This window comes from Coturnix japonica, chromosome Z, assembly GCF_001577835.2.
Source record: "Coturnix japonica isolate 7356 chromosome Z, Coturnix japonica 2.1, whole genome shotgun sequence".
In the NCBI taxonomy this organism is placed as follows: Eukaryota; Metazoa; Chordata; class Aves; order Galliformes; family Phasianidae; genus Coturnix; species Coturnix japonica.
The window spans coordinates 35431276-35455852 of record NC_029547.1 but is presented as its reverse complement, the minus strand read 5'-3'; the positions used below and the strand labels follow the sequence as shown (position 1 = coordinate 35455852).

General features: G+C 36.7%; 1 protein-coding gene across 5 annotated transcripts in view; it reads left to right on the top strand.

Annotated features, from left to right (window-relative positions):
- The window catches only part of TLE1 (TLE family member 1, transcriptional corepressor), a 70740-nt gene that overhangs the window by 37839 nt on the left and 8324 nt on the right, over positions 1 to 24577 (top strand). For 3 of the 5 annotated variants that reach the window (XM_015849198.2, XM_015849196.2, XM_032441259.1), the window contains 8 exons: positions 2532 to 2736; positions 3481 to 3497; positions 11320 to 11436; positions 13892 to 13945; positions 15493 to 15645; positions 16406 to 16550; positions 17260 to 17450; positions 18802 to 18878. In XM_015849198.2, the coding sequence (XP_015704684.1) occupies positions 2532 to 2736; positions 3481 to 3497; positions 11320 to 11436; positions 13892 to 13945; positions 15493 to 15645; positions 16406 to 16550; positions 17260 to 17450; positions 18802 to 18878 (959 nt within the window). The remainder of the gene's footprint in view (positions 1 to 2531; positions 2737 to 3480; positions 3498 to 11319; positions 11437 to 13891; positions 13946 to 15492; positions 15646 to 16405; positions 16551 to 17259; positions 17451 to 18801; positions 18879 to 24577) is intronic. The other 2 variants (XM_015849199.2, XM_015849197.2) reach the window with 1 other exon arrangement.

Genomic DNA, 24577 nt, shown 5'->3' with positions numbered 1-24577 from the left:
TTGAACATCACACTGACCTCAGCCCTGTGACCCGCAGAAAGATCAGTGCTTCCTCCCTGCTTAGTCTTGTCTACAGACTTACTGAGGGTACACTCAAAGTCCTCATCCAGGTCATCAGTAAAGAACAGGACAGGCCCCACTACTGACCCCTAGGGAACACCACTGGTTGCCAGCTGGATGTGATTCCCTTCACCACCACTTGCTGGTTTTTCACTCAGCAAAGATTGTACCTGTTCAAGCCAGATGCTGCCAGTTTCTCCAGGAGAATATTGTGGGAGGCAGTGTCCTTGGCTTTGCTAAATTCTAGGTAGACTACGTCAACAGCTTTTCCATCATCGACCAGGCAGGGCACTCAATCACATAAGGAGATCAGGTTGGTCAAGCAGGACCTGTCTTTCGTGAAACCATGGTGTCTAGGCCTGATCCCCCTGTTGTTCTGCATGTACCATGTGATTTCCTTCAAGGTGATCTGCTTCGGAATCTTGCATATGGTCAAGTTCTCCCCTGATTTGATGAACTGTGCTGTAAATTACTGATATAGTCTGTGAGGATAAGTTCTCTTTTTCCTCAAAACCTGGTTGAAAAACATTTCTGTCAGGCTTTTTGTGCTCTTTATGGATACTTCTGAAGAAGAAGCAATTAAGTTTTGCTACCACTAACTACTTGATTTTGTAGGAGGTAGTAAATGGTTCAAATAAAATAAATACTCTAAACACTTACTTCAAAATATTGTCTTTTAAGTTCTTAAAAACATCAAAGTAAATAAGTAAGTCCTATCTCTTGCCTTGAAAAATTATCTAAGGGTTGGAAAGAGTAGAGATGAGAATGTATACGTTCCCATGAAGATTAATTAAGACTTTTATACTGTGTTTGAAGAGGAATTTGTGAAATTCTTGCATGACAAGCCAAAACATTCGTAAAATCATGGCTTTGTTGAATAGCCTGAGGGGATTGTGGTATTTTTCTGGGGTTTATACCATGTATCAAAAACAGGTGAATGATGGCTGCTTTGCAGATGGGGACAGCAGAAAAGTCAAAGCATTTCAGGTTCAGTCAGAGTTCTACAGTATCAGCCATTTATGTCTACAGACATCCTTAAACAGCGCAAGGCATGTCTTCGGAGGGTGATGTGAGAAATCAAAGCACATAGTACTCTCATCTGAATGGTAATTACATTCCTATACTGGCAGATGTTTTCATAGAGTCTTGGAACCAATGGAAGAACATATTTTAGATTATTTTGGGCTGGGTATTTTGGAGTAAATTGTGAAGTACTGTGAGTTTTATTCTACCTTTATTCTGGGTGACATTTCAGTACCTCACTTCAGTACTGTAACAATGTTAGCTGCTCTTAAAATGATATATGACATTCATTAGATCAGGCTCTCCTTCCTAGTTGAGAGCATCTTGTTCAGATTATTTACTTGTCTGACATCTGTTTTGTCACGTAAGTGGGGTGATATTCCTTGGCTTTTTTTCACACAGTTTGTTTTCAGCAGAGGAATGGTGGAGTATGGTTAAGGGAGAAAGATTTGTTGTCTTCTGTTCATGTGCACAGGTTTGAGAAAGCAACAAAGAAGAAGAATTTCTCTTTTCCTGTAGCAAATTGAAGGGGAGTTATGACTAAGCTATAGGTGGTTTTGAAACCTAATTTTTTTTAGTGAATCTGTGCTGAGTAATTTGGACAAAGTTAAACAGTTTGCTAATCTTGGAAAATGTTAGTAGTACCCTAGCAACTTCAATTAGAAAATAACTTTCCCACATTGAGTAAATACTAAGATATTACATTTTAGGGAATTTCTGAATTTGGAATTTAGTTCCTAAAATTGCTTAAAGTTCATTTTGCAAGCTTAGTTACTGGCTTTTATGTCCAGTCTTTTGTACTGATGTTGCCAACTGATTTTGTAATAGGTTTTCATTTTACCATGTTTGCTTTTGGAAGTTCCATTATCTTATTAATGATATTTGGACTACCTGGATTTTAAGCTCAAAATTTGTTACAAAGCATAGCATTTGTTAACATTTTTCTTCAAAAGCTTAGCTGGAAAAACATATAGATTTAGGTACAAGAAGTATAAAGTTGTACCCACTTGCACATTTGGGTAGCATGGATTTTGCCAGTGATTTTTTTTTTCCTCATAAAGCAGTTCTATCCCTTCCTATAGAAAGGGAAAAGTAGTGAAGAAGACTTAGGAATTCTGCAAATTGTGCTGCTGCTCTTTGTCACTGGTGATACTATGACAAAAAAGTGACTGTCCAAAAAAATAGTTGTTTCATGTTTTTCTCAGGCTCTAGGACAGATATTCAGCTAGCCTTCTTTGCTCTGTGGAGTGTGATCGGAATTGTTCACAGACAGGGTGATGTAGTGCAGTGTCTAGTGTGCTGGGACAAATAGGAGAACTTAGATTAAATAATATCAGAAATCTACTTTTGCTTCTCAATAACTAACCAAACCTATTCTCCCTTCTCCTTCCCAAATTATATGCTATGCGATATTCTTCTGGGGATGATGATGATGCCACTGGGAACAGCAGCAGCAGTTGCAGGCTCAACATCTCTCCCATGGCCATGGACCTCCAGTGCCTCTAACACCACATCCATCAGGACTTCAGCCTTCAGGAATCCCTCCCATTGGCAGCAGTGCTGGCCTTCTGGCACTGTCCAGTGCATTGGGTGGTCAGTCTCACTTGGCAATAAAAGATGACAAGAAGCATCACGATGCAGAGCACCACAGAGGTGAGAGGCATGGCAGACCTGATTAGGACACTGTCAGATTTGAGCATTGCTGCAAATTATGTGCATCTCTAAAGAAACTGAGTTTTATAGAATGACAACAAACTGCTGGCAAACTTAAAAATGTCTGCATATATACTAGTGAAGCAAAATTCAGCTTGGAAATTTTCAGTATTTTAAATGGGGATAACTGGGTGTCATGTGCTCTGTAGTTTGCAGGGCATTCTGACATCCTGGTAAATGTTTAGTGTAACACCAGTGGCCTGCACCATATTGTGGAAAACTGTTAACTGCATAAATGGGTAATTTTTCAAAGCAAGTAATGTTGTTAAGTGGGTGGGTGGGATGGTAGGGGAGAATGAAATTTAAATTTTGAAGTGAATGTGTTCAAACAAAAGATTTAGGTAATTGCATCTGTTACTTTAGTTTGATAGGCTTAAATTCTAGTACACAATTAAATATTGGGCAAAATTGCACTTGAATAATTTTTGAAAAGAAAATAATTTATTCTGTCATGAAATAAAACTAGGCTTTGTGTATGATTAAACTGTAAATCATGTTTACAAAATACTGTAATTTTCAGGAAATCACTGTATTAGGAATGTGCAATGACTTATATAAATAAAAGCCATTTTAAAACTGTTCATGGCTTGTGTTCTAATTTGTTTTCCCCCCTTTTTTATTTCTGTTCTTGCCTCTGTGTCTGAACGGGCATGTCTGTGCGTTTCTTGGTTACGGCGGGAACAGACAGAGAGCCAGGCACAGTAAGTACCAACACTCCTGATCATGTTTCCACTTCTACATTAAGTAATAATAAGAATTTGTGTTGTTCATCTGTTTTGTCTTCCTTTTTGTCCTTTCCATGATACTGGGCTTATTTGTTTATGCTAGGATATCTCTTGGCTTATGCAGAATGTTGTGTTGAATGTTTTGGTAAGACGAATGTAGGAATCAGGTTTTTGAGCAGAATCATTTTGAGGATGCTTGATCTTTATTTTGTTTATTAAAAAAGAAAAAGATATGCTTACAAATCAACAGACCTTTTACTGTTACTTAGTTTGTAACGTTGATTCAGAGTTAGGATATTTACTCTAGTATTTTCAGGAATATTGTTGCAGAATGGGGAAATCTAGAACTCATTTGTTATGACCATGTTTGGCCTTAGTAGTTTATTTAATTGAATCTGTACAGACTCCTTTACTGCTTAATTTGTGCTTTCCTGCTGGTACTTTTTTACAGTAGTACACTTTGCCTAAGACAATCCTTTTGAATAAAATTAAAAAATCAGCCAAACATCATCATTGCTACAGCTTTTCAAATGGCTATCTCTTGAATGATTATTTTTTATACTAATCTGTTAATCTGCTGGAGATGGCCACATGCAGCTGGCACGTCAAATAATAAACTGGCTCTACTTGATATAGGTGAATTTGTGTTCTCTTTGCTTTTTCTTCTCAATTAGAAGAGACAAGAAACAGTTATAAATTAACAGATGTTAATGCTAATAAGCTTGGTTTGATTTTGGTTTGTGGGTTAGTTGGTTTTCTTTTTGCTTGTTTGTGTTTTAAAAGAAAGATATGATGATTGCTTTACCAAAAGCTCCCTGCGTATCTTTTGAGGCAGTTGTTTTCAGCTTCTATATTTATATACTGTTTCCAGTTACTAAGTTAAAAGTCTTTCCAAGTTTAACTGCAGAGCTAATTTCAAGCTGTGTTTTTCTGAAACCTTGGATTTATGAGGGTGTATTTCTTTGAGTGATACCAGCCAAAAGTGGGATTCTCAAAGTCTTTTTTAGGAAATGAGGAAGGTGTGTCAGTGAGTATATGCATATGCAGTTATGAGACACAGTGGCTTTGACATTCGATTTGGTGATTATGCTGTGTTTCCTTTTCTTGCTCTCCCCAGCCATGTGCATGTACATGATCATATGTAGAATGCTATAAGATTTCATCCTTTAAAAGGATAGCACAGGCTGCTCTAACGCCCCTTCTCTCCCTTTTTCTCTTCAATAGCAAAATATGCCGATTTTCTTTCGTGTTGTGGGAGGCTTGCCATATAATTTCCTTAGTTTAGTCTATGTGTGACTTTTATTTACAGAACATAAAATTCTTACTACAGTTACTTCTTGTGCATTTGTATAGCTTATACTTGGTTATTGTCCATATCAAATATGGTAATATGATAATTGTTTTGTTTGTTTGTTTTTGTTTATTTGTTTTTAATTCTGGTGAATTAAAAGTGACCAGTACTAAGTGACCAGTAAACAACCTGAAGCTTTTTTTCATAAAATCTTTCATTACAGATATATTGATTTCAAGTTACTGTGTTACCATGCCTTTCCTTCCTTTTTGGTCCCAAATTAATTAATTGAGATAGTTGACTATAGGTCAACTTAAACCTGAGTCTAAAATTGTTTATATGCTGTGTTGCCTTAGGATCTAGATGTAACAGAAAATGAAAGATGAAGTAACAGTGGCATTCAAACTTGTGGTTTCTCTAATTGTCTTTTATCTTCATAGGATTTGTTTATTATTTATAATATATCTTAAGGATAATATACAATCAGTCACAAGACTCTCTAGTATGTCTGCCTAATTATTATGTCTGATTCCATCTGAGCAGTGGGCACTTATTTTTCTGATTACTGTGTAAAATCTGGATTACCTTAAGATTAGATGAATTTGATTTTTTTGGAAATTGCATGTTAAGTGCTCATGCTGCTGTCAAAAGTAATGAGGACAGCTATTTATAGCTATTTATAGTTTGATTGGTACCTTAAAAAACAAAACAGCAGTTTAAAACAACTTTGAGTTACATCATGTTATGACATCTTATTTGTTATTATTTATTTTTTTTTAAAGTCTCCTCAGGCAAATACACAGTTAGTAATTTGTACATATTATACGTTTAGCAATGCTTCATAATAGAGAGATGTTCATAAATGGATATAAATTAAGATGTAAAGGTGTAGCAACAGCATTGCTGTTGTCCTTGATCTGTGTTCATTTTGCATAGAATCATAGAATGGTTTTGGATGGAAGGGACCATTAAGTTCATCTAGTTCCAATCCCCTGTCATACGTAGGGACACCTCCCTCTAGACTAGGTTGCTCAAAGTCCCACCCATCCTGGAATTGAATGCTTCCAGGGAGGGGGCATCCACAACCTCATGGTAAATAATTTCTTCCTAATATCTAGTCAGAATCTACCTGGACCCATACTTTTGCTATGTTTTTTAAAATAAGTTATACTTCCACTTCAGAGATAATATGCAAATTTGATCAAAATGAAAATATAAAACTACATTGATAACAGCTAGGGGATTTTTGCTGATGCATCTCTATCTGTCCAATCTTGGGTTGTTAGTACAGAAATGCAGACTGTCCTACAGTTCTAACACTGTCTGAATTCAGTTAATGAAACCAAGAAAAGTGAGCGAGATTTGCAGCTGGTGTTTAATAAAAGTTTTGATACAGCAAAACATCTACATCTACATGCAGAGGAACTTTTTGTCTGGTTAATATAGTGGCAACATCTGTCAAAGTCATTACAGATGTTCATTTCACTTTTCTTTCCATCATTCTCATACTTTCCAAGCAGGACATAGAAGTACAAATCTTGTCAAGTGCACTATTGTATCAGTAACTTGTAGACAGTGAAGTCTCACTTCATTATGTGCTTTGGATTTACACTAAGGTTAGTGTTTACCTTTTATTGTCATTAAAAAAAAATAAAAAACTAAGCTTGTTTCTTTTTTAAAACTTCAGAAGTACTCTTAAAAATTTACAATAATTTTTCCTACCACTGTTAGTAGACCTAGATGCTACTGTTATATTCTAAACAAATGTTCTATTCTTGAAGAAGAAAAATATTCTGGCCTCGGGTTTCTGTCCCATTCTTCACCTCTCAGTCATGGCGACAGAGTGATGGATAACTGAATAACTCTCTTAAATGAAAAACAACAACAAATTATCCCATCTCAGAAGTAGTTCTGTAAGCCTAGAGTAGATTTTGGTGTAATAAGTTTGTATCTTTGCCTTTGTCAAGGAAGTTGTGTTTCTTGATAATGACTTGTAATTTAGGAACTTGAATTTCTTTAATAAATCATATATTTCATTTTTATTGGCTTTGTTAAGTCAAGTGTTACAGTTTTTATGGATGAAAACCACAAGTTAGTTTCAGCAGGAGTCAGTCACATAGAAGAGCTTATGATGCTTTGTTTCAGTTCAGTTTGCAGTTGATGTAAAGTACCATGGAGCTGGTGACAGGAATCACAAAACAGGCTGAGAGGGTTGGGGGTGGTCTGGTAAAAGTTCTTAAGTGTACCTTAATTTTGATAAATATTTGATAGAAAATACTGAAATCATTAGAAGTCGTAGTCTCTCAGTAGTCTATCTTAATTACTGGATCAGTGTGGAGAGTGATGCAAATCTATTCAGACTTCCAGATTTCAATATTCCTAACATGAAGATAATAGCTTAAAAGTAAGTTGAAATATTTGATGGGAGAAAAGAGCTGGCAGTTACATGTTGCCAGTACTTTAAACCAAAACCAGTTCACTTTACAAGTGAATTCTTGATGGCTTTGTGTTTGCAAAAAGCATATTCTGCAAAAGGAATTAAGTGGTTCTTAAGCACAGTCATTTTGTGCTTTGGGTTAGGTGCTAACCTCTTCGTGGTTTGCACTGTATTCCTGTCACTAGGTCTTGGCATAGAGTAGTGGCACTGCTGGGTGACTGATGCTTTAACTGTAGATGCTAGACCTAGTGCCATCTTGCCTATTTAGCAGAGGGTTGCTTTTTTTTTTTAATTTTTATTTTTTAATCTTTGTGTATATGTATGAGGGGTGCTCCAAAAGTAATGCCTCCTAGTCTTTTGTGTTGACCCACAACATCAGAGATGGGTGTTGGTGGCATGGTAGTAGAGGTTGAACCTTCCCACCAATATTCCATGACCTTTTATTGCTATGGACAGATGGCAGCAGAGGGGCAGTTTGACAAAATGGTGTCTGGTGTGATAATGTGTATGAAGTAAAGGCACATCATTGAATTCCTCCATGCAGAATAAAAATGGCACTCATCAGTATTCATCAACATGCTGAATGTTTGTGGAGACCAAACCATAGATGTAAGCACAGTAAGGAGGTGAGTGGTGGATTTCAGCAGTGGCTGCAGTGACCATCAGTCAGCTCTGCTGGTGCAAATTTTTAATGTGTGCAGCATGCAGGCTCTTAAGTCATTGCTGGCAAAAACGTATAGTTTATCTTGGTGACTGCTGTAAAATAGCATTTAGTAGTGTTTCGTAAATTTGCTATCAAATAGTATTTATGTGCTCTTTGTATCTGTTGTAGTTGCTCTGGAAATAAATGAGAGACATTACTTTCAGAGCAAACTACATGCATCTGCAGATAGCATTTCTGCATTGTGCAGCAGGGCAAAGAGACCAGGTGTAAAGAAAATGTTGAACCAGGAGCACAGGTGTTATGCCTGTGTTGATGTTTATATGCTGTTTCTTATCATGTCCATATGGTCTATGAATATGCTATGTGGTAGTAACATAGTGAAATGCTGTATTGAGATCCTGTGGGCTTAGTCTGTAACCTCTGACATGCATACTTCTCATTTGAAAGTATTTCCTAAGGGGAGTTGCTTGCCACCTAAATAAGTGTTTTTGAATACTGCACATTATATTCTTTTTAAGAAAACTGAGGCAATCTTGTCACTGTATATCTTAAATATGTTTTTCCTTGTTTGTGTGTTTGTTTTTGCTGCTGATGGTTTCAGTGTTTTAAGTTTTGCAGACATGAAAAGTTGCTTTGAAATCCTGAGTTTCCTGTAATGCAGCCTTTGTGCAGGCTAGTAGCACTAAAAGGAAGAGGAATTAGCTATATGTAACTATATTTTCTTTTGAGGCTTTTTTTGTAGAACAGGATCCATGTAAACAAGCTTTGAATCATTGAGGGAAAACTAAAGTATTGGTATTAAATAGATTTTTATCATTTTTTTCTAAACAAAGATTCATCATCTACAGATGATTCATGATAATTCTTAAAAGTGGAATTTATCCTCAATTATTAGTCTAGCATGTTGAAATTAAGACAAAAGTGTCATATAGTTCCTCTTTAGGAAATCCAAGTATGTATGTATATATGTACACTTTTTTTTTTTTTTTTTTACTTCTGACAATTTGATTATTATTGAACAACAGTTCCAACTGATAGCTTATTTAGTTTTTAATTAAATATTACAGCTAAAAATAAAATTAAGCCCTACTTTTGACAAGTCAGATGTTAGCAGACCTAGTAGAAGAATTAAGTGGGTGATTCTTCCTAAACAAAACTACCTACATTGTGAAGTTGCTGATGTCTTCTAGCTGGCCCTGTGCTTGGTGATGAACATTCAACAAATATAAGCCTTACCTGAGCTGATGTGGAAAGGTGGCTTTTTGTAGGCCTTATATCTGATGTATATCTATCTGTAAGAGGTATGAGAAGTTCACGGCTTGTAAGAGTCTCATTTTCCCAGTTATTGTTTGTATTTCTGTTTCTAACTATTGTTACTTTAGTTATCTGTATGTACTAAGCACAGCTTTAAAAGATGAGTTTCTGAACAAAATCTTTTGCAGCTGTTAGTTTTAATAATTGTAGTGGCTGACAGTAGCAAGCTGTTTTTTTAATCTAAAGGTACCCTTTATCTGATTTTGGTCCCAGTTGTTAACACTTTCTTATACTCATGCCAGGTTTTTCTGCACACTTGACACTTTCCTACTTGGTTATACTTAATTTTGACAATTTCAAATGAAAAAGTATATACATTTAGTACCCTGAATTTCATTGTTTTATTCCAATAAATATGTTAGATTTTATTATTTTTTAAATGAAAGTGTCTCTTCAGAAGAATGCTTCCTAAGAAAATGCGTTTTCGGTACTCAGACCTGTGTTCAAGTCTGGCTGTACAGTCTGCTTCTTAAGATGTTTCTACTGCTACAATCACAATGGATTCTATGTTAATAATTTAAAGAGGGATTTTAATGTTTTCAAACTACCGAGTCCTTGACTTTCTATGCATCTAGGAAGATGAGGGGTTAAATTCAGATTGTTTGTCCAGGCAATTAGTTCAGTGATCCAACAACCCCGTCTTTTAGCTAATGAACGTTGCAGTAAAGACATTATTTTGAGCTTCTTTATATTCAATTTCATTAGACCCTCCTATATACTTTATGTAAGCCCCTTGGCATTTGTTTAGCTTGAATAGTCAGCAATAAAAGAGCTTAGAGTTGGCTTTAAAGTGCAGCTTCTGAAGTAGGAAAAAGAGGATTCAAACTGCCTTATGTACTCAGTTTTGTTTTGTTCTCCTTGAGATTGAATACTGATGTCAGAGCAAAACTACCCTGTTGTCCCTAGGTCTTAAAGGGGAATACATTCAGTGTGCAGTTCACTGGCTACTATTAAATGTTAATGATATATTAAGAGTAAATATCTCTGTCTCACAGGAAAACAGGTATTTTCATGGAGTACTTACACTTATGGCATATGTGTTGGTATTGGGCTTCTTCTTTGTGAGATACACGTGTTTATGTGTAAATACCCATTTGTATATTAATATGAGCATGTGTTTATGAGAGCATGTATTTTGCTTTTAGGAATTAGGCTTACCACTCCTTTGTGAAGAGAATCTTTTTTTTTCCCAATTCATTCAGTATTGTTAACAGCAGTAACACATCAGTGAACAAATTGCCCTCTTGCATATGCTAATTCTACACTTAAAAGAACTCATTTAACGTTTAATGCTTTAGCTGGAATGGAGGTGTAGATGAGAATCGCAGGCATGTCAAATAATCATGTGACTGGAAAATGTCTAAAATGCTTTTCTCTTTGGGTCAACAGTTTGTACTTACCGTATCTGAATGAATGAAGTCTTTGTAGTTTGAGGAAAAGATTAGTCTGTACTTTGGTCTATTGTGTATGTGTGTCTTGGCCTCAGTTTTTCCACACCAAGTCTGATTTCAGCCATAATTTCACACTAGTAGTAAATGTTATATTAGAAGAAACAAAAATTGATATTTATTTGCAGTGTATCTGTTGAGAATGCTCAATTGTATTTTGACACAGCTAACAAATGAGTATTGTGTAACCTGATTTGGTAGATACCAATTAAAGAGTAAAAGGCAAGTTGCCATATATGAGTTGCAGAAAGCAAGAGTAAACGTATCAAAGTCTAATCTGCTTATGATGGTTGAAAAGTGGGAGAGTCTTTTATTTGTAGTTAATAAAAAAAATGTTTACCAGCTGATAAATAAACAGCAAGACTGATTCTCCTAATACGTAAATAAATTCAATTGAATTGACTAATTAAATAGATGGTGGCTGACTACTGAACTAAACTTTTGATAGATGAAAACCCAGGCTTCTTATAATGCATGAAGCTGTGTGTGTTTGCCTGGAGGACTTTGAGTTGAATTAAATGGAATGAAAGACTATGTATTTATCACATTTCTAAAGCTTCTATCACATCCTGTTTGAATTTTTGGGCATATGTGAAGGAATCTTGAAAGGAATTTTTGATTGACCCTGTTTTTTGTCTTTACAGAGTAATTCTCTGTTGGTCCCAGACAGTCTGCGAAGCACAGATAGACGCAGGAATGGCCCTGAATATTCCAATGACATCAAAAAGAGAAAGGTGGATGATAAGGATTCCAGCCACTATGTAAGCAAATCTGTGTCAAAGAAATGATTAATTTATTTGAAGATGCTCTGTTTGTAAGAGAGGTAAAAGGGCTGTGAAGAACAAGGCTCTATATTTCCTATACCTGATATAGTATGTGAATATATTTGCTGGTGGGACAATTATTCATACTGTCGAAAAATAGTTACACAATAGTTCAAGCTGTTATTTGGTAATACTCCTTTACAGCGGATAAGGAGCCATGAGTATCCATTAGGGATTTATGAGTGTTCTAGGACATTTCTTCCAGCAAGACAGAATTTCTGGACTGACCAAAAGCAGTCTGTGTTTAGGTTTATTTGTTTATACAAATATAATGTGGTTTATACTGTGCTTAGGTTTATTTGAAGTGGTAGGACTTGTTCTTTTGGGGAATCTAGAATTATTTTCTGATACTAGCTATCATCATGCTGAAAAACAGTCACCACCCAAAACTGCATACCTTGTAAGGCCATACCAACTGCCTAATGCTAGCTTTTGATTGATATGGCACTTCCAGCAGAAAGCAACAGAATGCAAAAGTATACAGATTATACTCTGCATTTTTGACCACACTTGGGTACTACTTGGTTTGAAAGAAGCACGTCAGTGTAACAGTGTGGTGCATATGAATCTGGAAAGGTTTGTGGGCTTTCAATTTCAAGGCTAAAAAGCTCAACCAAATCACAGATGATTCTTGAACAAGTCATGAATAAGGATGTTTTGAGAAAGAACTGGATAGCAGATCTTTCACCTAACAGAAGATGTTATGTGTGGTGTACTGTTGAGATTTTTCAAGTCCTATTCTCAACATTTTCTAATAATATAGTTTTGATTACAGGAAGGTCTGGCAAACTTCCTCATGTTACTCCCTCATCTTTGAGAGTTCAATATTCTGGAAGCATCTTTTCTTTTAAATTTTTCCTTTTCTAACTTGTCTAATATTCATGATAAAACTTAGATAGTTTAGATCTGTGCGTTTGTTAGGGAGGAGACTCTTCTGATATGAACATTTCCTCTGGGAGATGCCTTTGACACAGTAAATTTCTGTTTCTGAAAATGACCAAGACAAATGAGTACATTCAAGTATACTACTTTTGAGCATCTCACAGGTGGTTAATTCTGGTGAATGCATCTGCTGTGCTTCTGCATTCTATAACCCATTCTTGCTTGCTGTATACTTAGTACATTTCAAGTGATAGCGGGTAATTGGAGCTTCTGTTCCTTCTTCTGTTGCAGCCTTTAGTTGGCCAGCTTCCTGAATGATGAGCAGAGTCACAATTCCATCTTTAGTGGTGCTCCTGTTTACCTATGTGTATAGTATTTCTTAAAGCAATATTTCATACCAAAACAAGGAAAAGCTTGACACCACCTGTGGAAGTGGGTTTCTTGGGTTTCTTTCTTTTTTTTCTTTTTTTTTTTTAATATATTTATGCTCTGGAATCAGAGGAAGGAAATTGTGTTTTACTTTGTGAAGTAAATGTCAAAAATAGAGTTTTAGTGTTTTTTCTAGTAATAATTCCAATAACATGAGGGCTGAACTCTAAGTAATGCCTCCTATTTTATGATGTTGGCCCACTACACCAGGGGTGGATGTTGGTCATATGGCAGTAGATTTTGAACCTTCCCACCAATATTCCATTATGTTTCATTGCTCTGTAACAGATAGTAGTGGAGGGATAGACTGACCAAATGCTGTCTGATATGATAATGTGTATGAACCATAGGTGTGGAACTGAAGGTGGAACAAATGGCACCCACTGGCATTTATCGATGCATGTTGAATCTTTATGGAGACAGAACAGTGTATGTGAGCACAGTGTGGTGATGGATGGTGTTTCAGCATTGGCAGCAACAGCAGCATGAAAAAGAAGCCTATATTAGACAACCATGCACAGTTGTCATATCACAAAATGTGTATTTTCAACAGCTCATCTGAGGAAATTGGCAGATGGTGGTGACTGTGTTGAAAAATAGTGTTACGTAGCTGAGAATGTTATCATACATATCATATAGAGTTATCAAACAGTGTTGTACTCTTTGTATCTGTTGTAATTGTTTCTGTTTCCACGGAAATAAATAGGAGGCATTGCTTTTGGAGCAACATACATATTGAAAGATAGGATTAGCACGTGAATGAGTTTCTTCTTTTATTTATCTATTTATTTATTTATTTTGGAGTAATTATAGTAGTAGAGGAGAGTTTTGGATCCTCTTGCACTTACAATGAGACCACCACCATTCAAATAGTTCTACTTTATTTAGATTTTATTACTGAAGCAAAAGTGTTACATTCCTATTTTCGGTATTTGCTGTAATGCCAATAAGTAATGAAAGTCTGTTTGTTTTTCTCTATTAAAAGCAAAAAATACTGGAGTAGATAACACCTCTTTCTTGTTCTCTCTTCCCCTTCTTAACTCTTAATGTACTAATTGAATTATTTATTTCGTTTTGATAGGACAGTGATGGGGACAAGAGTGATGATAACTTGGTTGTTGATGTATCCAATGAGGTAACTTTTTAAAAAATTATTATTGTTTTAATATTGACACAAATGCTGAAGAAAAAATGCTTTTAGATTAAAAAATGAACAGCCAAAAAACAGTGGAATATAGTAAAAATATGGAACAGTCGTCCTTTCTGTTAGTTTCGTTATTCACTATGTCTTCCTCCTAGCTTTACCTGTCTGTGCTCCTAGCTCTTCCTTCCCCTGCTTTATCTAGGTCTCTTCTCTCTGCAGTTATTTTCTAACATTTCACAGCTGTTCTGTAGGGGAGAAAATTGTGGTGAAATGCAGGTGGCTGAAGTTTGCAAACTGCTGTCTTCAAGGGAAAATGGAAAAGAATAAGTATTCTAATATTTAATAGTAGGAATGGCATTGAAACCCCCCCAAAATCACTGGTATTTTGACTGCTTACTCTGAAAGCAGTGTTTTCCATACAGGCATATTAGGATAAATTCAGTGAAAATCAGAATGAAATCAGTCTGCAGCATTTCCTAGTGGCAGTAGCCACTTTGGTTTTTGTTTGTTTGTTTTTTTCCTCCAAGACTGAGATTTGGCTGTGCAGTCAGGAACTGTCTTTTTCCATTCCTTTGTCTTTTATTTCACACAACAAAAATATGTATTCCTGACCATGCTGGAAAAATTTCTACACTGTGAAAAGCACAGGAAAAAATACTGGAGGGAATGTCTAGAGTAGCTCCAAAAGTTCAAATGATTTCATCCAGGTAGAAAAATGTGTATCCTGTTAATAATTTCAGCAGTCATTTCAGAAGTCCTGGTTAAAATGAAACTGCTCAGTGATCAGCCAGTGGACTGATTGCCTTCTAGTGTGGACTGCTTAATTCCTGCTGCTATGCTGATGAACCAGAGGACCTTGAAGAACCTACAGAGCTGATGGTAGCTTGCTGGGCAGCCTGTTTTTGAATAGACTAAATGCAGAAAGTGCCTCTGTAAGACAGAGGGAAAATCACTTGAGAGATCATTGCAGTTTTTATGTAGATTTAAGTAGTGAAGTAATGCAATTTAGGATAAACTCTATAGATATAATTTATATACTTTTATGTAAAATCTGCATCTCTCTTGTTTTCTGAAGAAAGAGATGAGCAAGGTGTGTATTCCCTAAAAAATGAAATTAAATGAATGTATTCCTATTGAAATGATCATTTTCACTAGCAGCACATAAAGAACACATGCAGAAGGAGTACCAGCTCATTGCAATTATTGTAGGTCTTTTCATATCAGTTGTAATGTATGCCTGTGATCTGTGTAAACCTAAGTACAAACTAAGGCAAGTTCTGCACTTGGAATCAATTTATGATATGTGTTTATGGTTTATGTAGTGTAGAATGAGTCCAGATTGCACTTACTTATGTCTATAATTGATGAAAGGAATTAAGGGCTTTTTTTGTTTGTTTCTGTAGATATGGAAAGCAAACTACTGCTTCATTCTGATATACTGTTTGAGTTCTTGGGTTTTTTTTTCCCAGACTGATTTAGTTTGTGTTGAGTACCAGCTCTTAACGGTTCTTTGCTGCTTGTCCTTTCCATTCTTTTAGGATCCTTCATCTCCACGGGCAAGTCCTACTCATTCACCACGTGAAAATGGTATAGATAAAAGCCGCTTGCTGAAGAAAGATGCTTCTAGCAGTCCAGCATCTACAGCCTCTTCAGGAAGTTCCACTTCTCTCAAATCCAAAGAAATGAGTTTGGTGAGTATTATAAGCAGCCTGTTCTCTAGGAAATGTTCTTTTTCCTTCAAGGTCTAACTCTCCATTCTTCAGCAACTGCTTTTTTACAGAAAGTGTACGGGTTGAAGAATCTGAAGTACTGTTCTTCTACACCACTCCAGTACCATTGAGCTTTTTTCCTCAGGAATAATTTCTTCTTCAGGATGATTTCCTGTATCTCCCGCATTTCTATCAAATAAGCTGTGAATTTATTAGAAAACATAAGATTAACTTAAAAACATTATTGTTTTTTAATAGATCTGAATGTAGTCACCAAGATGTTCGCCAGGCTTTTATTAAATTCTTCTAAATGAACTGCTGCTGATAAATTTTTCAAGGAATAACTAACTTGATAAGATTTTATGTCACTGTATTTTGATTCTTTGATTCACGGTGTCCAGTAATCATGATTTCTCACTAAAATAAAGTGGTGATGCATACTGTGCTGTCCTGAAAAAAAATAAAATCTCTCTCTTTTTTTTTTTTTTTTTTGTCAGTGGAAGAAAGAAATAACGTGTCTTAGCTTTCTTTTTTTTTTTTGTTCATCCCTATTTCTGGCAGAAATCAAAAGGTCAGCATTTTTTTTCTTCGCAAGTTAATGTTGTCAGCATTGCATGGATTTATGAAAATTGGCTGAGGGACTAGGTAGTAGGTGCCCAGCATCCCAGCTGCTGTTGTGATAAATTGCGTAATATGGCTTGGATTAAAAATAATACTAATTTATTTTGTTTTATGATACTAGCATGAAAAAGCCAGCACGCCTGTTCTGAAATCTAGCACACCGACTCCTCGAAGTGATGTGCCAACTCCAGGCACTAGTGCAACTCCAGGACTTCGTCCAGGCCTTGGCAAGCCTCCAACAATGGACCCTCTGGTTAACCAGGCTGGTAATGCATTACCTCTCAAGTTTTTATGATTCTAAGATTAGTATCTTATTTAAATATGCATTTCCATGCAAATGTTAACCAAGAGCTTTTTTCTTGATGCGAAGAGAGGACCTGATGAAATGCAGATGTCTGGATTATCAAGAGTTTGAATGTCTTTCTATCTTTCGTTATTCTTTGTTTACTTTGTTCTTTATCTTTTTGGAAATAGTCTGGAGACTGCATGTAGTGAAAGATTTCTGAGAAGCTTCTAGTACTTAGTCTGAATGCAATTGCTTTTCCAGCTCTTTGTTTGAATCTACTAATATTTGCTGCAGTGTAAATCTTGACAAATGCAGAGGGAAGTTTACTTTTGCTATTCAGGCTGGTACAGCAGAGTTCCTTCAGACATGAGCTATGTAAACCATGTCTGTCAGCTTTAGTGCTTAATTTGGCAAAGGAGAGATTAATGTAAACAGGGAAATATTACAGAAATGGAAATGGGCAATGCTAGAAGAGGTTGTTAGAAGTAATCACTGAATTCAGATCTCAGTAAAGCTTATTTACAGTGATTGAAAAGAGGTGGTACTAGTGATAAATTATGGGAATGTTTCTTAGCTCTGTGTGTGCATGTTTGTAAGGGGAAGGTTATGTACTATAAGCTGAAATAAAAGGTCTTTTGCCCTGTGTGCAGGGAGATCCAATAAAACTACTTGCTTTCATTGTTCCACAGCTGCAGGTTTGCGCACACCTTTGGCTGTACAAGGGCCATACCCTGCTCCATTTGGAATGGTGCCTCATGCTGGCATGAATGGAGAACTAACCAGTCCAGGGGCAGCATACGCCAGCCTGCACAACATGTCACCCCAGATGAGTGCGGCTGCCGCAGCAGCTGCCGTGGTTGCCTATGGAAGATCTCCTATGGTAGGCCACATATTGCATGCAATCTCAGTTGTGTGAGTTGCAGGTCACTAAAGAAAGCTACATGCTTCATTTAGCACAGTTGAATTCCCAAGTTATAACAGCGCCAGAGGCTTGGCTGCTTCACTGTGTGTTTCACTTTACTTTGTGGATGGAGAAACAAATTTCTACCTTGAGAACAAAGAATCTCAGTGTACTGGTGTATGTTTCTTTTTTTCTCATCAGTGCTTTGTCTAATTAATAAATGCCAAACTGTTTTCTTATTCTTTAAATGAAAAAAACAGTTTCAATAGATACAAATGTCTTCACTGGTGCTGTGAACATCTGCTTTTCTTTTGCTGTACAAGATTTGTGATCTGTACAGACACACCAAATTAATTTCAAAGTGTGTAAAAGTCTTTTTTTTAATCTACTTCTCTCTCCTTGTATTGTGTTCTTTTTGAGTAAATTATCATGAAGAATCTTAAAGCTCTGTGATAAGGTGTGTTACAAGTAGTTGCTGTTGTGGATGTAGTCACTAAATGCAGCATAGCTGTCATTGCTGCTATTGATCAGAACAACCTGGGAGCCTGATCCCACAAATATGTGCACAGACCTATCCACTTGTGAGTTTGCAAGATTGGTCTTAAGCTTGTTATGTTCTGTAGATGGGACTACTTTCTTAAACTGGAAAAATTGTTACATGAAAATGTGGAAATCCTGAACTGCATATGCACTTCTTAAAGTAAGAATTTTCTCTTGAGTATAGCATTCAAATGGAAGAAGCGTGTTTGGTTCAGAGTTTCTCTCTGGTTTATTTGGTCTTCATATTCATTCTGGACGTAACAGTTTAGTGGAATTGCAGCATATAAAAAGAGCCTGTGAAGTAGTGTTTTTAAGCCGTAGACAAATCTGTGAGTACCCTGCAGTGTAACTCTCTCAGACATCTCCTAGCTGATGTACCCATACAGCACAAAGCCAGCAGAGCTACTGGTGGGAGCCTGAAGCTGCTTCTGAGCCATGCACTGTGACTGCATAGGTCAGTGATTGCTGCCAGCAGATACAGAGTGTGGCTGCATGCAGCTTGTGGACTCTTCAGCTCCAGGGCATGCTTCACGCTAACATGCCTGTCTGTGTATGTGATGCTTAGTGTTGTGAATATGGGTACTTCATAGGTTCATGGTTTTCTCTTGGAATATAAGTACTTCTAGCAGAAGCATGTTGGGAGAGAACGTCTTGTTTTGTCCATCCCTACTCACTTAGCTATTACTGTAGGTAAAAGGTGGGTTTTGGTTAAATGTGTATCTTGGGGAGAAGTAGTGTTCACTGAATGAGAAATTTCAAGTGTGATTTTTAACTTGTTTTCCATTGTCAGGTTGGGTTCGATCCTCCTCCTCACATGAGAGTACCTGGAATCCCACCAAATATTGCAGGGATTCCTGGGGGAAAGCCGTAAGTAACTTTTTAACGCTTTGGTAGCAACTGCAGTATTTACAGAGAATACTGATGTCTTGTGTCTGTGAAGAAAAATTCCAAGGGACACAGTGTCTGCATGTTCCAATGAGATTTTTATTTTTTATTTTTGACTTCTTCTGTTAGTAGTTACAGCATACAAATTCTGGAATGGTAGTTGTCATGCCCACAAACAGATGTGCATGTAGCTATTTCCAAGGAAAAGCTGTTGAAGGTCAGTTCTGTTTGTTTGCTTAAGTTTGTTGTTCATAAAGGAAGTTAGTGGAAACACAAACGGGAAGATAGTGGTAAAATGTGTGAGGAAAAACAGTTTGAAAGTCAAATTCTGACTGTACCAATCATGAATGTGTAGTATCAACTCACAGACTCCTTGTCTGGCACTTGTTTTAAAGGCATGAGGTATCTGAAATGGTTACTTTAGCAACTGATGTGCACCTTGTATAATGGACCAAAAGTATAAGTATGCAGCTGGACAGCAAAAAGATGGGGAATATTTTGTGCAGTAGGGAGCACATAGATGTAGATTAACTTACACAACTACTTCTTTTTACTGAAGAATTGTAATTATTAGTGAAGGGATGCCTAAATAAAATCACACTGTGATGTCCTGACATACAGAGGCAACAGAAATAAATTTATGAAAAGCTATGCATCAATGTATTTATTTATTTTCCCCAGTAATTCGGTTTTAGTAGGATGGGGAAACAGGGCTTATTTATTATTATATAAATTATTGTTTTCTTTGAGATAAAGGAACAGGGAGAATTAAAACAATTTTTTTACTATGACAGGTCCACCTAATTTTTAGGCCTACCTTCACTCTTGTTATTCAGTCCTGACTTGTTTTTAAGGACAGAACTGCAGTTGGAGTAGCACCTCACAATCTAAGTACATAAATTTGAAACCAACTTAACAATTACTGCAACCAGTGCTCAAGAGCTCTGTTACATGCTGTCTTCTATACCAATCTATTATGAGATTTTTGAGAATTAACTAGTTTAATTTTTCCTTCTGCCACTTCAGGAACAAATCAGAAACGGCTGTCCAATTTATAAGACACATAATGTTGAAAGTCACATGTATACACACACACAGTTGTTTGACTTCATATTGGACTCCTATTAATACATACTGATAAGTTGTAATGTCAGCAATTCAAACATCCTTAAAAGTGTTCACTGCTTTTCAGACAAAGAGACGCGTGCTTTCTTGTACTCTTTTTTCACAGCAGTATGAAAGCAGAAGACTTCTTATATTAGAATAGCCATCCTAGACATGTCTTTATTGTTATGCGCCATGCTTCTGAGAACCGACATAGCTAACTCTTGGCAATGTGAGAACCTGTTAGATCTTGGGCTTACTTGAAGAGAAGTTGGTGGTATGCTGACAAGGCTACTGATGTGAGGTGTCTGAGTTGGTGTTATGTATCAGATGGTAGTGTTTAAATTTAGCACAGAAAGGAACATGCTTTGTTCTTAAAATATTCTCCTGTTAAGGGTCAAACTCATTCTTGCTGACTTCTGTAGAATTTGGCATCCTTACATAAAGTATTTTTGGAGATCAGGTAATTTGATGGCTGTAAGCTTTACTTCTAACCAAGTGTATTCACAGGCTTTCAGTGGCATATTCCATTATTCCACACCTAGCCATATAAACTAGGAAAACCTAGTTTTGTTTAGTGAGGACTGTTCTCTGATTGAGTCCTAATTGTTCCGCTTCTCAAGGCACAAAAGCAGTGCTTGTATAACATTAAATTTTGGATTATGTTATTTTATAGCCAAATTATAGGCTCTTTTAGTTTTTTAATTTAATCTGTTCAGCACTTTATTCATAATGCTTTACAGAGTCTTGCACTCTGTTTTTTGATGCATTTAACTATGCCATGTGTTGTCAGTTCTTGGTATGTTCCTATGAACGTGTTTCTTGCTTTTTATAACTTTTCTATAAAAATAATAATTTAGCTTTTAGTATTCTTGTGGTTCACGTTCTGGGGAAATCCACATCTGATATTAGATGAGCAACTGCACATAGATTTTCAAGCTCATTGATGAGTTTTAAGTCCACAACATTGCTCACCTAGTATCTACAACTTTGAAGTAATGGTAGTATTGAGAACAGTTGTGTTTCTCAACATTTGTGCTTCAAATAAAATTGCATTTCAAATATTTCTCTCAGACACTGACAGAAATGAAAAAATTCTTTCCTTTTAACAGTAAAGGGGGAAGGGAAATTTCATTTGGCAAACACTGGCTCTTGCTCAAGAGAGAAAGAAAAAAAGGAATTCTTCTGTTTGCGCAATCGTTCCATTTGTTGAATGAATGTACAATGAGAAGTACTTTAAAGGAATGTTAATTTTATTATATTTTAGAATAAAACATAGGTTTTGCACTTGCTTTTTGACACTTTCTAGATGTTCCTAGAGAGCAGTTGGTGGATGTGAGCACAGTGAGGGATGGATGGTGCCTTTCAGCAGCTATGACTGTGACAGTGAGTCTCCTCCACTGGTGAAGATTTTTATGACTGTGCCAGGCAGGCTCTTGTTTGACACTAGCAAAAATGCATAGCTAACAGTAGTATCTATGCTGAAAATATAGCGTTTTGTAGCTGAGAATTTGCTCTATCAAATAGTGCTTTGTGTTCTTTGTATCTGTTGTAGTTTCCATGGAAATTAATTGGAGGATTACTTTTAGAGTAACTCATCATTCTGAAAGCATGCTCATCAACAGAAGAAACTGCCTGCTTTTGTGTTCTGCAGCTAGAGTATTTTTGTGCTAGCTAAAGAATTCTGTTTGAATTCTTGAATGGAGTGATGAAGTGGAAGTCTTCGTATCATAGTGTTTTAAGTGCATATATCATATTTATCTATAAGATAATATGTAGGTATTTTAGCTGTTCTGCCGTGATCTTGACCAATGAGTTAATGTGTAAGCCTGTTGTGTAAAAATTTTTTTGAAGAGGAGGAGGAAATAGGCAGGTCAGAGAATAGTCTTAGAATAGAACAGTTCTTTCTGTTCTAAATCTTGTTCTAGTATTTGTTCTTCACACCAATACATTTCTTCTATTGTATTAATTCTCTTTTTCCGTAATACTTAATTAAATATAAGTGTAAATGTAGATATCAATTGATATGTTCTTAGAATCTTGTAATCGTGGAATTCTTTGGACTAGATGAGACTGTTTAGATCGTCTAGTTCCAGTGCCTGTGCTGTGGGCAGGAGCACCTTCACTAGATAACTTTGCCCAAAGCTGCAACCAACTTGGCCTTGGATACTTCCAGGGGTTGGGCATCCACATCTTCTCTGAGCAAACTTTTCCAGTGCCTCATCACTCTCATAGTGAAGAACTTCTTCCTTATATCTAATCTAAACTTACCAGCTTTTAGTGTATAAAAACATAAAAAGTCACTCTCCATCTTTTTTGTAAGCCCTCTCTAAGTACTGAAAGTTTGCAATGAGGTCTCTTATCCAAGCTAAAACAGCCCAGTTCTCTCAACCTGTCTTCATTGGAGAGGTGCTCCAGCTGTTTGATTGTCTTTGTTGAGCTTCTCAGGACCCACTTTAATAGCTTCACATCTTTCTCATGCTGGAGGCCCCAGACCTGGATGCAGTACTCTGAGTGAAGCCTTACAAGGACAGTTCAGAGAGGGACGGTCACCTCCCTGTCCCTGCTGCCACTTGTCTTTTGATGCAGCTGAGGACACTGTTGGTCTTTTGGGCTTCGAGTGCCCACTGCTGGATCATGTCCATCTTTTCATCTACCAGAACCTCTAAGTTGTTCTCCACAAGGCTGCTTCCAAGGAATTCTTCAAGACTAAAGGCCCTCCAGAAGTCCTGTTAGATGATGTAGATCAGTGTTATCAGCTGATACAGTCCTCTGTTATACAAGAGCACCATGCATGATCTGCATATTTATGAAGGCATATTGGCCATCTTAGTTCACTTCCATATCTTGCATGAGCCTTGACATAGATTCTAGGAGGTTTTGTTCCATGATCTTCCCAGGCGCAAGGGTGCCGCTCTCCAGCCTTTAGTTTCCTAGATTTTCCCTTTTCTTTTCTTAACAGTGAGAGTGATGGTTACCATTTTTCCAGGTATGGGAAGCTTTACTTGACAGACATGAATTTTTAAATATGAGAGTGACTTGGCAGCTACATCAGCCAGCTCCTTCAGGACCTTGGGATGAACATCATCAGGTCCTATAGGACATACCTGTGTTCAGTTTCATCAAATGTTCTCAAATCTCATTTTTGCTTATAATGGGAGAGAATTTGTTCCCCAAAGAAAAACTGTGTTGACTCTTCTAAGGTTGGAACAGCTGGAACACCAAAATACTCCTCAATTTCAGGGATACAGATGTATAAGTTAACTCATTAAAATTCAGTTAACTCTTAATTGTTTGGAAGTAGGACTGTGGTAGGATTCCACATTGAACTTGAGCCAGTAATATGCACTTGCTGCTAAGAATGCTAATGGTATCCTTGGTTGCCTTATTAACATCATGTCAAGAGAGGTGATTCTTCCCCTCCATTCAGCATTGGTGAGTTTGTGTCTGGAGTATGGAGCACTGTGTCCAGTCCTGGGTATAAGACAGACATGGACATACTGGAAGGAGTCTGGAATCAGTTGCCCTGAGATATTGTGTAGTCTTTTTCCTTGGAACTTTTCAAAATCTGCCTGGACATGGGTCTGGGCAGCCTGCTGCTGGTGTCCCTGCTTGAAAAGTAGTGTTGAACCAGAGATTCCTTTCCAACCAGAAGGGTTATGTGATCTGATGGAAAGGTAACCTAGGACTCTAGCACTTAAACTGCAGATAAGTCATTTGTGTTGCTGCCCCTGTTAATTTATTCTTCTGAAAGAAGCTTACTTCATCTAGGGGTGTTGGTCATGCAAATTATATGTTTCATTTGGGCTGAGTTATGAAGGGGAAAGAAAAGAAAGGCATTTGAAATGAAAACTGCTATACCATGGTATGTAGAAGACTTTACTAGACAGTGTTGATCTTAGCCTGGCATACCTCATGCCTTTGAGCAAACAGGAACATTTACTTTTTTTTGTGTGTTTGTATTGGCAGAGGAATAGGGATTTGGCAATTGTGTAGCCGTTTTTCTTAAGCAGTTAATTGCTGATAACTTGCACAGTAACAAAAGCTGCTTTGACTTCTAAGAAACTACCACTGGTCTGTTTGATGATTGCCATTCTGAGGGCTGATGAGTCTTGGAAGCAAATGCCTGACCATGATGCTAAAGATGAAGCTATATATATATATATATTCAGACTTCAAATGTGAATATACTGGTAAGATTATAATTAATTTAAAAATAACCATTGGGATAAATTTCTGGCATTTCAGAACAGAAGAGCCATCTTATTGCTACAGTATGCATGGAATGCTTCAGTCTTTGTTCCACCCCATTTTAACAAGGAAAGTGAAAGCTGTATATATGCTCAGAATAATTTCAAAACACCAATTATTTAAGTGCTTTGAATTGAACAGAACATTTAGGTTGTAGTCATCTGTAGGATGGCTTAAAAAAATAAATAAATGTGCAAGTGGATTATTCATCTTGAATGTAATAGAACAAATTGCTCAGTGCTTGTTTAATTGTTTTTCTTATGTCCGTGATAAAAACAAGGCCAGGCTGAAACTTCAGAATTTTGCAGTTCCATGTGACAGATTGC